The sequence below is a fragment of the Acanthochromis polyacanthus genome, chromosome 5 (genome assembly GCF_021347895.1).
Source record: "Acanthochromis polyacanthus isolate Apoly-LR-REF ecotype Palm Island chromosome 5, KAUST_Apoly_ChrSc, whole genome shotgun sequence".
NCBI lineage: Eukaryota > Metazoa > Chordata > Actinopteri > Pomacentridae > Acanthochromis > Acanthochromis polyacanthus.
Window position 1 is genome coordinate 5,941,675 of NC_067117.1, and position 14,467 is coordinate 5,956,141.

General features: G+C 41.5%; 1 protein-coding gene across 1 annotated transcript in view; it reads right to left on the reverse strand.

Moving 5' to 3' along the window:
- dcc (DCC netrin 1 receptor) overlaps window positions 1–14,467 on the reverse strand; it is a 331,558-nt gene that overhangs the window by 85,972 nt on the left and 231,119 nt on the right. Inside the window, 3 exon segments of the mRNA XM_051948843.1 lie at window positions 2,614–2,752; window positions 5,083–5,321; window positions 13,166–13,261. Of these exon segments, the coding sequence (XP_051804803.1) occupies window positions 2,614–2,752; window positions 5,083–5,321; window positions 13,166–13,261 (474 nt within the window).

A 14,467-nucleotide genomic window follows, 5' to 3' on the forward strand; every position in this document is an offset into this window, starting at 1 on the left:
CTCTCAGTTTGGTCCTCTCACATCTCTTTGTCGTTGATTTCCTTACTTTAAGATGTTTTTTTGTCATTTCTGGATGTTTTCTGTGAATTTTGTGTCTAATTTTGGTCATTTTATGGTTCTCTACCTCCAAACACTGCAGCCTTCACGAACTAAACTGCAGAAATTATAGCTAACTGCACCATTTTACCACATTGTCGAACTTCTTTCTTTTCTCCTACCGTCTCTGACTGTAACTGACAGCTCAAATATGTTTGTTCTTGCAGTTCCTCTCACATATCACCCGTCTCCACATGACGTCTCACATCTGAGGGTCGGACAGGAACCGTATTGGCAATTAAATTTGACATTTTTAACTGCTGTAAGTGGAAATTTTGTTGTTTTTGACGGCGGTGAAAGAGGAAAGGTCACCGAAATCTCAGGGTTCATCCTCTGGGGAGCGGCACTAGTTGAGATGCTGAGTTTAATGGTTGTGTGAGGGAACCAATATCTCCGCTTTCTGAAGTTTCTCAGCTGGCGTCTTGTACACTCAGCGGGCGATTTTTTTTTACGTTAAGGCAGAGCTGCAACAAAGGCGGCGGAAATGTGTAGAAACGATGAAAGTGTGCGTTTTGTTGTGATAATGCGGTCAGTTTGTTGGTCTGGAGTCGGTGGATCACTGCAGGGACTGAGTGGGCTCAGTCCGTCTGCTCACTCTGAATGTCAATGTATTCCAACGGGCCCCGGGGAGCCGGTGGCGTAATGTCGTTCACGCTTAATTGGGTGACAAATCCGGCAAACATGATTGTAAACATCCTGAAAGGGATACCTTGACATTTTGATTCGGGTCTGCGGTTAGGCCTCCATTGTTGCAGACAGTTGTTGTGTTGTTGAGGGGGAGAGCGGAGATTCTCGATGACTCTTCATTGAACCGAAACACGAAATCTGTCCGTTGTTAAACTTCTTATTAAAAGTAATTGCTGCTCCAGGAGGGGAAGGAATTAAAAACGTTATCCACCTTGGTGTTTTGGTGCACCCACGTTTCCTGAACTCCTGCACCGTATGCCTGCTTTTCCAAAAATTGGTTTGAATAAATCTTCGGAACAAAACCCACATCGTCCACCTACTCTTACGCTATAAAAGTAAACACAGTTGTGAGTGTGGAAGTCGATTCATCATCCCAATGAACCTCCAATCACATGCATGTGCATGGTCATTATGAGCAGACATTTCTTACCATTACTCCCCTCATTTGCTGCTGCAGCTCTCTCAACCATCCCAACCCCCTCATTAGGCACCAGGCTGTAGGGATTGCTGCTTTAATTTTAAGATTCCTGCAGATTTACAACTACCTCTGGTTCCGAATCACTAAATGGGAGGTGGGATTCATTCTGAACAGGATCCCAGTTTCTTTGCAGATGCTTTTCATCGAAATGCAAAATCTGTTCTTCCAACCTAAATGTATATGTGTACCTACCAACATTTTCGTGACTTAACTTTGGCAATGAATGGACTTTGTCTTAAATTAATCATAAGAGCACTAGGGCTGCAACTAATGACGCATCGACTAATCGTCTGAGCACGATACGTCATCAAAATCGGAAGTGAGCGCGCAATGCAACAGAAATCACCGTCCAACCGGAGCGCGGAGCACGGACGGACATCGGCGCTGCATCATGCATATATTATGTATGCACAATACAGCGCGGACATCCGCGATCTATCGTAAACACGGATGTCAGCGTTTACTATACAGCTGTATCTAAACGCGGACATCCGCGCTGCATCGTGCATACATAATACATCCACGATGCAGCGCCGACATCTGTCCCGTGTTCCGTGCTCCGCTCGGATGCTGATTTCTGTTGCACTGTGTGCTCACTTCCACTTTTGATGACGTATTGTGCTCAGACGATTAGTCGATGCGTCATTCGTTGCAGCCTTAAAGAGCACTCCTACTGGCATGTAGGACTTACTAGAAATCAGTACGACCTAAAGCTCTCTGGTTCTGTATCACCAAATGCCAGTTGGGATTTGTTCTGAACAGGATTTCAGTTTCTGTGCAGATGCTTTAAGTCTTTACAGAATAGTAGAACCTGTTCTTCCAACCTAAAGGTATACCTAAATGCACACATACCAACATTTTCAAGACTTAACTTTGGTGGTAGAGGGACTTGCCCTAAATTAATCATAAGAACACTAGAACTGGTACATAGGACTTACAAGAAACTGGGAAAACCTAAAGCTCTCTGGTTCCGTATCACCAAATGCGAGTTGGGATTTGTTCTGAACAGGATTTCAGTTTCTATGCAGATGCTTTAGGTCTTCGTTGAAAAGTAGAACCTGTTCTTCCAACCTAAAGGTATACTGAAATGTACACCCACCAACATTTTCAAGACTTGACTTGGTATGTAGGGCTTTCCAGAAACTGTTCAACAATGTGCTGGTACAACCTAAAGATCAGAACGTCTTGAGAGGAACATCAGAGTGGAGGCTGACAGCTTGAGGAACAGTGAAATGGAAGGCACCACAAGAATAAAGTGTTGTTCGGGGGTTGTGCGATCCGAATTTGGCTTAGGTTACAGTCAGAGTTTGTTTCTCAAAAAACCAAAAGCATTGTGTATCTAAAAGACGTACCTGCTTCATACGTCGTAGCATGCGCCGTCATACTCCAGGTGCTGGACTTGCGACCTTTGGTTACCATGACGGCGAACTCATACATGGTGTTGGGTTTGAGGCCGGTGACGGTGTGGCTGAGTGCTGTGGTGTCTGCAGACTGGAGAAATGACATATTTTTTAGTCTAAAACCTAAAAAGACAAGACTAAAGCGGCTGTTACAGTATAACATACATATAAATAAATATATGGCTCATACAACACAGAGATGTCTGTCTGTGAAGATGTAAGAAATAAGGATGAAATGAAGAACGCCTTCAGAGTTTGCAAACTTTGCAAATGCATCGTACTTCTTGCATGACTGTCCTTGCGTTTGCACTTAAAAGATGGTTTCTGACTTCTATCTTTGACATCAGAGGGCATAACAAACCCCAGCGGCAGAGTGAACTTTGTTGCGTTTTCACTTTAAGACCAGACTTCTGTTTGTCCTTGTGGCACATAGAAAATGTCTCGTTTTCAGGATGTGATGGAAAGAAAAGAGGAAGGTAAGACTTCTGTCTATGCCTCCCCTCTGTCTGCTCTTTATTAAGGTGAAGAGTCTGTCTGCCCTTGTATAGATTTCCTATTTCCAGTGTTTTTGAAGCATGGCTCAGATTATTGTCAAGGGTTTTTTTTTTCCCACTCAAGTCGAGAGTTTGGTTGGAAGAAGTTTCACTAGGTGAGTATAAAAACATGACAAGATCAGTGAAGAACTTTATCTCGTTTCACTACAACCGCTAAACCATCTAAACTGTACCTGTCAACTGAGAATAATACTTTCAAAAGATTTCTTGCTGACAAAAGGAAGTAAAGAAATGAGTATATTATAGTCTGCTCAGAGTGCTGTGAAAGCCTCTTGATTATCCATAAGTACTGTTAGTAATGGCTTTGCTCATTGTAGTCATGCTGTGCAGCGGGAAATGAGTGGACCCCTGCCAATATGCTACTGACTAAATGCAGTTAACATAGGAGGTTGCAGGCGTAATGTTTAATCGCTATCAGGAGGTGGTGGAGCTGCAGGGGTGACACTTCTTATTCAGGAGAGAAATATTCCTTAGGTGAAGCAGAAACAAGGCAGTACGAAGCAACATATAGTGTTTTTCTGACAATTTTAAAGTGTTGAGCTTGTAAGACATCACAGGAGGGTTAAGTATATGTTCTGCAGGTTATAGTTAAATCGAATGATGCAAGTACCAAGTAAGCACAGATTAAGCCTTAAGTCAACACCTACACATTCAAAGTCATTTTCCAATTCAGGACAAGAAGGGTGAGAGTCAAAACCAATAGTCCCAAGTCAGTTCAGGTCAGTTTTATTTAAATAATGGTTGACGTCACAGTGGTTGACTTTAAAATCCATGTAGACTCAACTCTGCATTTAGTTTGTTGTTGTACTCGGTTGGCTTTTCTCAAAGTGTAAATAACCAAGTTGCTGTTTTTGTCAAGTCCCCCATTAAGAAAGTCCAAGGTTGACTTTTACACTATGCAAATCATAATTTTACAGGCAACTGTCAAGTCCAGTTAAGCACCAAGTCAAGATAGGTCGCAAATTAAAGGAAAAAAACAATCTAAAGTGTCTTGGGTGTTGGGTCATCCAGAACAGCTTCATATCTAATCGGCATTGATTCTCCAAATCTCTGCAACTCTACTGGAGGGATGGAAGCTCATTCCTCTGAAGATATTCCCTCACATTGTGCTTTTAAGATGGTGTTATCCAACAGTTTGGTCCAAAATCTCCTGTAGATGTTCAGTTGGGTTGGGTGATTGTGAAGGACATAGACAATAATTCATATCATTTTCGTTGAAATAGAGATCTCTTGTGATGGGAACATTTATCACCCCCATCAAGATAGAAGTGTTTCATCATAAGATAAACTCAGAACAACTTTGTATTGATGTACAGTGAACCTTCCCTGCAAAAGAGTGAGTGGACCAAAAAAACTGCAGCAAAATACCCCTTGCCAAGAAACCAGATCCCTTCATGTTAGAGGTCAAGAAATCTGTGTATTCTTCAGTTTGCCACCGTTCTGTAAGTCCCAAGTCAAGTTTCATTTCAAATTCCAATTTAGAACCAACGAATATCCTGTAAAGTCCCAAGTGAAGATTTTAAGTTGATACCTAAGGTAATACCAAGTTTTAGCAGGTTAGTCCTAAGTCAAGTCCAAGCTTTAAACTATAAGTTTCCTTAAAAAAAAAATATCAACATGTGCAAGTCATGAACAAGTAAACACTGATTCCAAGTCAATCTGTTTAAAAGCCATCACTGTTTAGTCCTGTGGATGACATCAAATCTTTCCAAAGTCAAAAGTTCAAGCTCAAGCACCAAGAAGAAGTCCCATGTCAAGACAGACAGGTTCCAGGTAAAGTTTTAAGTTGAGATACGGTTGTCAAAGTTAAGTCTTCTAATTTCACCAAATGCGGTCTAAAGATGCATGACTTTAATCCAATCTTTACCTTGTACTTTCCACTGGTGGAGTAGCTGGTCTTCCACTTGACCGAGTAGTACCGGACCTCAGACGCCTTCTGGTTCTTGGTCATCGAGTTGTCGGCCCAGGAGACCCGGACCGAATCGGAGGACAGCGCCACGGCTTGGACCCCCACTGGAGGGATCATGGGAGTGCTGGTGTCTGGCATGGGAGTGGGGTATTTATCAAAGAGGTGGAAGAGGTCGTCTTCAGATGGGTCTATGGGGTCTGAGGGGGGTCGTTAACGGCAACCAGGTGGGTTTGTGGGCGTTCAACCAAATCATACAATGTAATGAAAGTGCAATAATGAAGGTTTATATGTGGAGGCGTGAGTTCCACAAGCATATGTTGAGGTAAATAATAGGCAAGTAAGGTGGCATGCAAGTATGGAGGTAACATGCAGCAGGAAGCCATGTTGGTTTTAGAGAAGAGGATGTATGAGGAAGTGAAAAACAGGAGAGAAAAGGGAGGAGAAAAGGACAAAGAGTAAGAAAACTGTGAGAGACAAAAGACATCAATCTAAACAGGAAGTGGAGCCACAGATCCACAGACGTCAGGCCAAAATGAAACCAAAAAACCCAGAAAAAACTAAATAAACTCTCATAAACTAAAAGAAAAAGAAACAATATTGTTCATTTAAACAAATGAAAGTGATATTTATGGGCCTGTGGCTCCAATTAGAGAGCAGATGCTACCTTCAGGTGCTTTCAGAAATGTGACACAAAACATTAAAGTAAAAGAAAATGTTGGGATGTTAAATTCTTATTTTATTTTCGTTTGTGTATTTGTATTCAAATTGTTTGTAAGTTTATTGTAGCTTTTAAAACACAGTGCTTCTGATTTTCTAAGAAAGGTAAACTAGAATGTATAAGTATGAATTTTTTTTTTTTAAATCTTAAAATTTAAAATGAGTTCATAAAATATGGAAAAATACTGTAATCTAGAAAAACTGGGGAAAAATGTGACCTCAAGAAATATCTGAAAATATTTATATTTTTCAATTTATTTTTACTATTTACATACATACAGAATTCCATTTCAATGTAATACTTTTTTCAATGATTTTATTAGACATTATCTGTAATTTAACAGTAAAGATAGATTGACCATTTTCAGCACTTAATCTGCACATTTTTCTTGAAAAATGGCAAATATCTATGAAATATTGATATTTTTAGCTGATATAAAGACAAAAACTGTGTAATTTCATCATGAAGCATTGTAAAAGGACAAACTACTATTTGTGCAAATACAGATTTTTGATGTGGATGCTATGTATGGTGGAAAAATTATACATTACAGGTAACAACTTCAGTTAAAAATAATCACTTTTTAGATTATTTAAAACATGTCTTGAACTTTAGAGTCCGTTAAGGTGTCTGACATCAGCCCTGATCTCTAAAAAAATGACATTTTTGTGTCATTAAACTGGATTCTCAGCTACATTTTTTGACAGAAATGTATTTTGTCAGGGTTTAAGTTTGTTCGCGACCACATGACTTGGACTTTGTTGACCCTGAAAGCCTCACAGGGTGAATAAATGTGACTGCTGAACCAGGAAGTAAAGGCTGGAGGAGCACCTGAAGGCAGCACGATGTGGAAGAAGACACTAACAGATGCTAATGGAGAGCTGGAACGAGCAGAGTTGGACACAATGAGCTGAAGATTTAGCAAAATAAAAGCCTCTCTGCTGGTTTGAGCTCTGTGACCTCTGATCTACTGACAGCTGAACCTACTGGAAGCAGAAACACAGTTAGTGAAAGTCAGCGACACTGTTTTCTGGTTCACTGCAAAGCCACAGACGGGGAACTTAGACGTTGCATTCTTGTGCGTTAAATAAGCGGAACAGCCTTTGGGGCAGCTAAAGACGAGCGTTTGTAATGCTGGAAAATCTGCGAGAGGTTTGGCACAGATTTAACGGCGTACCGAAATGTTTTTGAGATTACATAAGAGGAAGGAAAGTTAAAGAATGCTGCAACTAAACAGCTAAAAAAAAGAATACAAAACAGTACAGAGACACATAAAAAAATTTAAATATGAGAATATATTTAAGGAAAAACACGCAATTGTTTATTTAAATGTTGCTCCACTTCTTTTAGTATAAAATGAGGACAGATAAAGCTCCAGTTCTGTGAAATAAGACCAGAGGGTACTGATCCCTGAATGTCCCTCTGCAAGTGTCTTCTAAAGAAAAATCTGATTCTAACATCTATTTTTATCTCAATGCCTCGACACCCACTTACATGCATTCGCTGCCTGAAACTCACACAGATGTTAGGAATGGAACAAATCATCTGTAACTTCAGGATCCATCATTGGCCCTTAAATCCACCGACTGCACCATCGCCACTGATATAGCGTCAGGCTGAGCCGCTGGTTTAAGTGGGATCTTTGCACAAAACACAAAACTACACTGATGATAAACACTGACGCCGACCAGTAGTGACCTCGGTGAATTGGAAATAGTCAAAATTATCCAACCAAGTGGTCCTGGAATGTTCCTTTTTTTTCTTAAATAAATAAATACAAAGGGAAAAAATGCCATGGAAACAAACATTGGTATGAATATTTATATGAATTGAAGTCAAATATATATGTAATCCCTTTCAAAATTATTCACTCCATACTGAGGTTTTGCTGTTTAACTGCATTCAACATTAAATAAAAAAAAACAACAACACTCAACCTGAAAAAAAAATCATTCTGCAAAATAAGGAACTCGTGAGGGAGGCCACCAAGACACCTATGGCTCCTCTCAAGGACTTACAAGCTGCTCTTCATCACCATGCTTCACAGTGGAGATGGTGTGTTTGAGATCATGTTCAGTGTTTGGTGTCTGCCAAACATAGCTTATAGTGTGACGGTCAAGAAGCTCCATCCTGGTCTCCTCAGACCAAAGAACCTTCTTCCAGGTGTCTTCAGAGTCTCCACATGTCTTCTGGTGAACTCTAGTCCAGATTTAATTGGAGCGTTTTCCATCAGAGTCTTTCTCTTTGTCTCCATGAAGCTTTGACTGGTGAAGAACAGACAACAGTTGTTGGATGAACAGTCTCTAACATCTCAGCTGCTGAAGCTGGAACTCCTTCAGAGGAGCTATAGGTGTCTTGGTGGCCTCCCTCTCTAGTCTCTTTCATCGCGGTCTCTCAGATCTTGAGGACGTCCTGCTCTAGTCAGATTTATTAATTTTCCATCTTCCCTCCTTGTCTTAATGATGGATTTAACTGGATTCCAGGAGATCTTCAGGAACTTGGAAATGTTCTTGTATCGTCCTGATTGATGCTTTTCAACAACCTTTGCTCAGAGTTTCTTGGTTCTTTAGTGTTCATGGTGTAGTTCTATCCAGGAGTACTAATCCACCAGAGACTGAACCTTCCAGATCGCAGAGTCTTTATCACTGACACCCTTTCACTGACCTCAGATCATCCATTTACTGACTGTCTGATTTCTTACCTATTGCAGATGTGTCACCTCCATCTAAAGAAAATCTGCGTGAGGAGGAACTGAGGAGTAAGTCTAAAGTGTATGATTTAACTACTGGAACATCAGGTGCAGCGTGTCGCAGGTGAGGCAGGCCGGTATTTTGTGTCTTCAGTGTAAACGAGGCCGCTGAGAGAATCAACAGTGACATCTAATGTGCCGCCGTTGAAGAGAGATGTACAGCTTCAGGCCAGCAGAGAGAGCGAGACTGATGGAGGGAGGAGAGAGAGATTGATGAAGGAGGCGCTGGGAGCTGCAGCAGCCGGTGTCGTGGTTAAAGTGGTCGTCCAGCATCACAATAAAGCTCCAGTCAGGACAGAATACTGATGAGGACGCAGGACACGCCTCCTCCTCCACTGCACTCCCTCCACCCTTTATCGCCTCTACATCCCTAATCCATGCACTCACTTCGCTGCCTCCTTTTCCGCATTTTTCTGCTACCTTCTCACTACCATGATCCCTTCTCGCTAACCTTCCACTACCTCTTCCAGCCACACTTCCATCTCCTTTTTCCTCCCTTCTCATTCCACTTATCCCCGCCTCACGTCGCCGCCTGTCTCTCAGCGGTCCTTCCACTCGTTGATCAAACGGCAGCGTGGCGGTTGGCGGGGATCAGTTCAGCCTCTGCAGCAGGCGGGCGGCGAGGCGAGGACGAGGCAGTATATTAACGAGGATCCCACCGTTAACGAGGCGTTTTTTAAAGCCCTCGTAAAAGAAAAAAAACTCTCCAGCAGGCTGCCTCCACCGCAGCCCCGACAGTGAGTGAGTGTAGGTGTGTGTTTGTCACTGCTGTCGACCTTCTCACAAAAGTAATGGTTTTAGTTTCTGTCTCAGCCCTCAGGGTCTCAGCTTATCAACTCCCACTGTCACACTACAGCTCCGTGTCGGACTGTAAATATCTCTAAAGACCTCCAGATGTGACTGAGTTCCTCCTCAGAACTCAATGTGTGTCTATGTAGCTCCAGAAAACTCAGGAAGTGTGTGTATCACCACAAATGTATAGACAGAAATGGACTTTCCAAGAGAACTATGAATGTCTACAGAACTCCAGATGTGTCTACGAATGTCTAGCAAATTCCAGATATGTTGATGAATGTATAGAGAACTCCAGATGTGTGAACGAATGTACAGAGGAAGCTGTATTTTTACAGAATCCCATATGTGTCAATATATTCTCACAAAACTCCAGATGTTTTATGGATGTCTAGACAACTCCAGATGTGTCCAAGTATAGAGAATTCCAGATGTTTCTACATATTTCTAGAGTACACAGATGTGTCGGTATATCTCTAAAGAAGTCCAGATGTGTCTATGTATGTCAAGAAAATACAGATGCGTGTATGTATTGATAAAGAATCTCAGATGTGTCTATGTATCACCACAAACTTTCAGGTGTTTCCATGTATGTCTTGAGAACTCCAGATGTTTCTACATATATCTCGAGAACCCTAGGTGTGTCTATGCACGTCTAGAGAATACAGATGTGTCTAGAACCGCAGAGGTGTCTTCACATCTACATAAACCTCCAGATGTTTCTGTAAATGTCCATTGAAATCCAGATGTGTCTGTCTGTATTTAGAGAACCAACAATGTTTGTTATGTATGCCTAAAGAACTCCAGATATATCTACATATCTCTAGAGAATGACAGATGTTTCTATGTATGTTTAAACACACCAGATGTGTCTGTGCGTGCTTAGAGAACCCCAGATGTTTCTGTGTATATCTGCAGAACTCCAGATTCGTCTACATATTTCTAAAGAGGCCAAAATGTTTCCAAGTATATCTGGAGAACACAGATGTGTCCTCATTTGTCAAGACAACCTCAGATGTGTCTAAATATCTTCAGAGAAGCTCTGACATTTGAACGTATGTCTTGAGAATTCCACGTGTCTACATATTTCTAGAGAACACAGATATCTGTTTAATACAGATTCCCAGATCTGTCTATGTAAGTCCAGATGTTTCTACATGTGTACAAAACACCAGATGTGTATATGTATTTGTAGAGAACACCTATATTTCTCTACTGAAGTCCAGATGTGTCTCCATATCTCTCCAGAATTCCACGTCCTCATATCTCTACAACTTTGCAGAAAACTACCGATGTCTCAATGTATATAGAGAGAATATAAAACGTACCAATGTTTCCCTGTCAAAGTCCAGATGTGCCCTCACATCTCTCCAGAACTCCAGATGTGTCTACATATCTCTAGAAAACTCCAGATTTCTATGCATCTCTTGAGAATTCAAGATGTGTCTCTGTAGCTCAGTGACAACACATTGCTTTTGGATTTTTGGTGTGTATATGAATCTGTACAAAACCGAATGTGTTTTTGTAGATCTACAGAACTCCAGATGTGTTTCCAAAGATCTAGAGAGCTCCAGATGTGCTGTTGTACATCTAAGAACACCCGACACATTAGTCTAGAATGTCCACATGTATTTATACTGATATAGAACTATCAGCTGTTTTACAAAAAGACCAGCGCTGTTGCTTTTCTGTCTGAATGCCAACGTGACCCTGAATGTGTCAGTGCTGGTGTGAGTGTCTATTAGTACTTGTGTATTAATTCTGGACTAGATTATGAACCACTGTCAGTGGGATAGAATCCGATGCCCCAGGATTTCATATATTCTTCTTTTCCTCCTTTTCTCCACAAACTTACATTAAAGTCCGTCAAATGTCTCTCTCTGGCCCCCTTCTGCTGTTTATCTCTAAGTCAGATCCTCATCCCGCCTTCATTTTCCCTCTTCTGCTTTTCTTTCCTACCAACTCCTCTTAAAGAAATCTCAATCAAAGACAACAAGACAAAAGTTTAAAATAACCTCTTTTTTTTGTTTTGAGCCGACGGAGGTTAAGAAACCGAACCGAGTCGTCTCGCTGGTTTTTCCTCTGACTATCATCACATCACGAAGGCTGGAAAACCTCAGAAATGTGGCGTTTTTATGAGAGTAATAAAGGATTTATGTCAGCTGCAGGCAGCCGGCTGAGCAGAGAAGGGTCGGCTGTTTAATTCATAAGATGAAACTTGGCTGAGAGTTGGATGCGTTTCATTTATCTCACTCCTCCAGCTCGTCGTCTGCCGGAAGAGCTAATGAGTCTCTCTCACAAACACGCACACATAAAGTAACGGCGGTGGCAAGCCATCATACAGAACATATCAATAAAAACCGGTCAGCCGCAACATTAAAACCACCTCAGTAATGTTGTCTAAGTCCACCTTTTTGCAGCCAGAGCAGCTCTGAAGACGCTTCTAAAGGTTTCTGCTGGTATCAGGCACCAGCATGTTAGCAGCAGGGCCTCTGTGGATTTAAGTAGCGGTTCCCAGCAGCCCACAGACGCTCAGTCAGATTGTAATCGTACAGTTACATACATTCATACATGCTACACCCATCACATGCATGTTCAGTATGAATATTTCAGAACAAACTGTCAGAACCTCCCCAGAATGATTTTCTTCTGATTATAAGTTGCAAAATTGCACTTTCTTCATCTGTATCAACTCAAACTCAGCCAGTAGAGATTGTCTTTATCCATTTTAAGAACTCTACATCTGCTAAAGCTGCTGCTGCCTCTACTTCTATCGCTAATGTTGCTAATGCTATTAGCCGACAACAGCTAATTCAGCGACTCCAGCTAGTAGCACTATTACTTACAGTGCTGCTGGTACAAATATATTTTTACCCAAACCCTACAACACTACCACTGTTACTAATACTGGCTGTAGCTGCTAAATCTATCTCGTTTGTTGAAGCTAGTGTTACCGCTGTGTTATTGCTATTGCTGATACAGGTAAAGCTGCTAATATGGCTAGTACTAGTGCTACTTTTGCTACTATTGATATGATTTGAGACAACATGAATGTGACATAATGCTACCACTAGTCCTGATGCTATTTCCAAAAATGATGCTATTGCTAAAGCAGCTGCTATTGTTAGCACTTCTACCACTACTAATACAAACTGCTACTGGTACAAATGCTTTTCTACATAGTTCTTCCTCTACTGCTACTATTCTGTAGATACTCATACTTCTACTGAGGCCACAAAAACTAACGATGCTAAAACCGCTACTAATACTGTTTTGGCCACACCTGATACTACTGACACTCCTATTTCCTTTCATTATTGCTTATATCTTACCTGCAGATTTGCCTGTTGCATTGTTTTTAATGGACTTTAACCAACTGCTAATGCTACAGCTGCTTTCCGTATAACTGCTGCTGCTACAACTACTACAACCAATACTGTGACTAAAACTTCTGAACAATACCTTTGTCTGTGTACTGAGCTAATAAAAGAAGTGTTAATAGTGCTACTCTTGCTTCTGTTATGGTCTGCAATACGATTATTGATGGTTTTCCACAACGTTCTTTACTGCTACTCTTATTCCTAATATTGCTACAACCAGTGATAGCAATAGTAGAGCTGCTTTTTCTGGTATTATATTCTTAAATGTTCAGTTTTATTCACTGACGTTGACACAAATGATCTGTTATTATGTCTGCAGAGAACCACACATCACATAACACAACATTATCATCCTGTAAACACGTATTACTGGGATTTCATCAGCGGTAATAATGATCCTACCTGTCAGGGATCGAGTGACGGCGCTCTCGTACAGAGGAACTCCCTCCCCGGCATTATTGAAGGCCTTCAGGGAAATCACGTAGTGCGAACTCGGCTCTGAAAGACAGAAGAGACATTCGGCATAGCGGATCATCGGTTTAAGATGTAACTGATGATGCTGGAAAGACTGAAAGGTCAAGCCCAGTTTGACGGAAGTGACTTGACGTGAGCAAAAGTCAACTCTGGCAACTTTCTCCTTGACTTTGACAGGATGTTCCCGCCAGTTTTAAGGATGTTTTTCCCCTCAGTCCTGACTTGACACATGAAGGGCTGCAGAGATCCAGAAAAGATGTGATGGTCGCAAACTTCAGACACTTGTCGCTCTCGATGCCGCATGTTCTCCACATGTGGCGTCAAAGCGTTGCATCGGTTAAGCAAACATGCCCGCTCTGCTCCCCAGACGCCACCGCCGCATGAATTAATGATCGCCATGAATTATAGATGCCGTGTACATATGTGCGCTCGCTCCCCAGCGTGCGTGCAACACAACGGCCGGGTTTTATTTTTTCATTACTCCTCCATTATGAGACTTGAGATGGGAATTTTCAGCCGCGTATAAAAAATTCACCCAATTTGTTATTGTCTTCTTTGGCATGCAAATTGCTTGTTGCTCTCGCCGGGGAGGATGTTTTCTCTTTTTTCGACCTTTCACAATTAGATTTCCACCTCGAGCGGCTTTCTTATTAAATTCTCTTAAATTATTGATTGTAATTAAATAGGGATTTCATCATCGTAATGAATTAATGGAAGAGGGGAGCGCCGTGTCAATATTGGCAGTTTGTCGGCAGCAGCAGCAGCAGCTGGATTCATGAAGGATGAACATATTAAGTAGGTGCCTGAGATGTAGAGGAAGATTCTGACATAATTTTCCTCATAACTCTGCAGAACCATCATTGCCAGTTGGCCCTTTAGCAAGGCACTGAGCAGATCCAGAACATTTTAAAATTCATGGTGAGGCGCCAAGTTTCTGAAGCAAGAATACTGTGCTCATTTAAGCCAAAATCAGGTAACGCAAGTTCCTCTGGCACATTTTTGGTTCATTTTCATTGCCAGAAACTGTTGTAAAACCCAAGTGAACCTGAGTAAACCTTGGGGCCTTTGTGGCAACAAATAGCTGGAACGTGTCGTCACTGTTTGTTTGGGAATTTGGGAGGTTTCAGCAACTTTGGAGTCCAAATTACGCATTTAAAAACTGCCACATGGAGGGTAAATAAGTGAAAGTGTTACCAAGTTTGGGCCAAAGGATCCAGTATTCCTCCACTA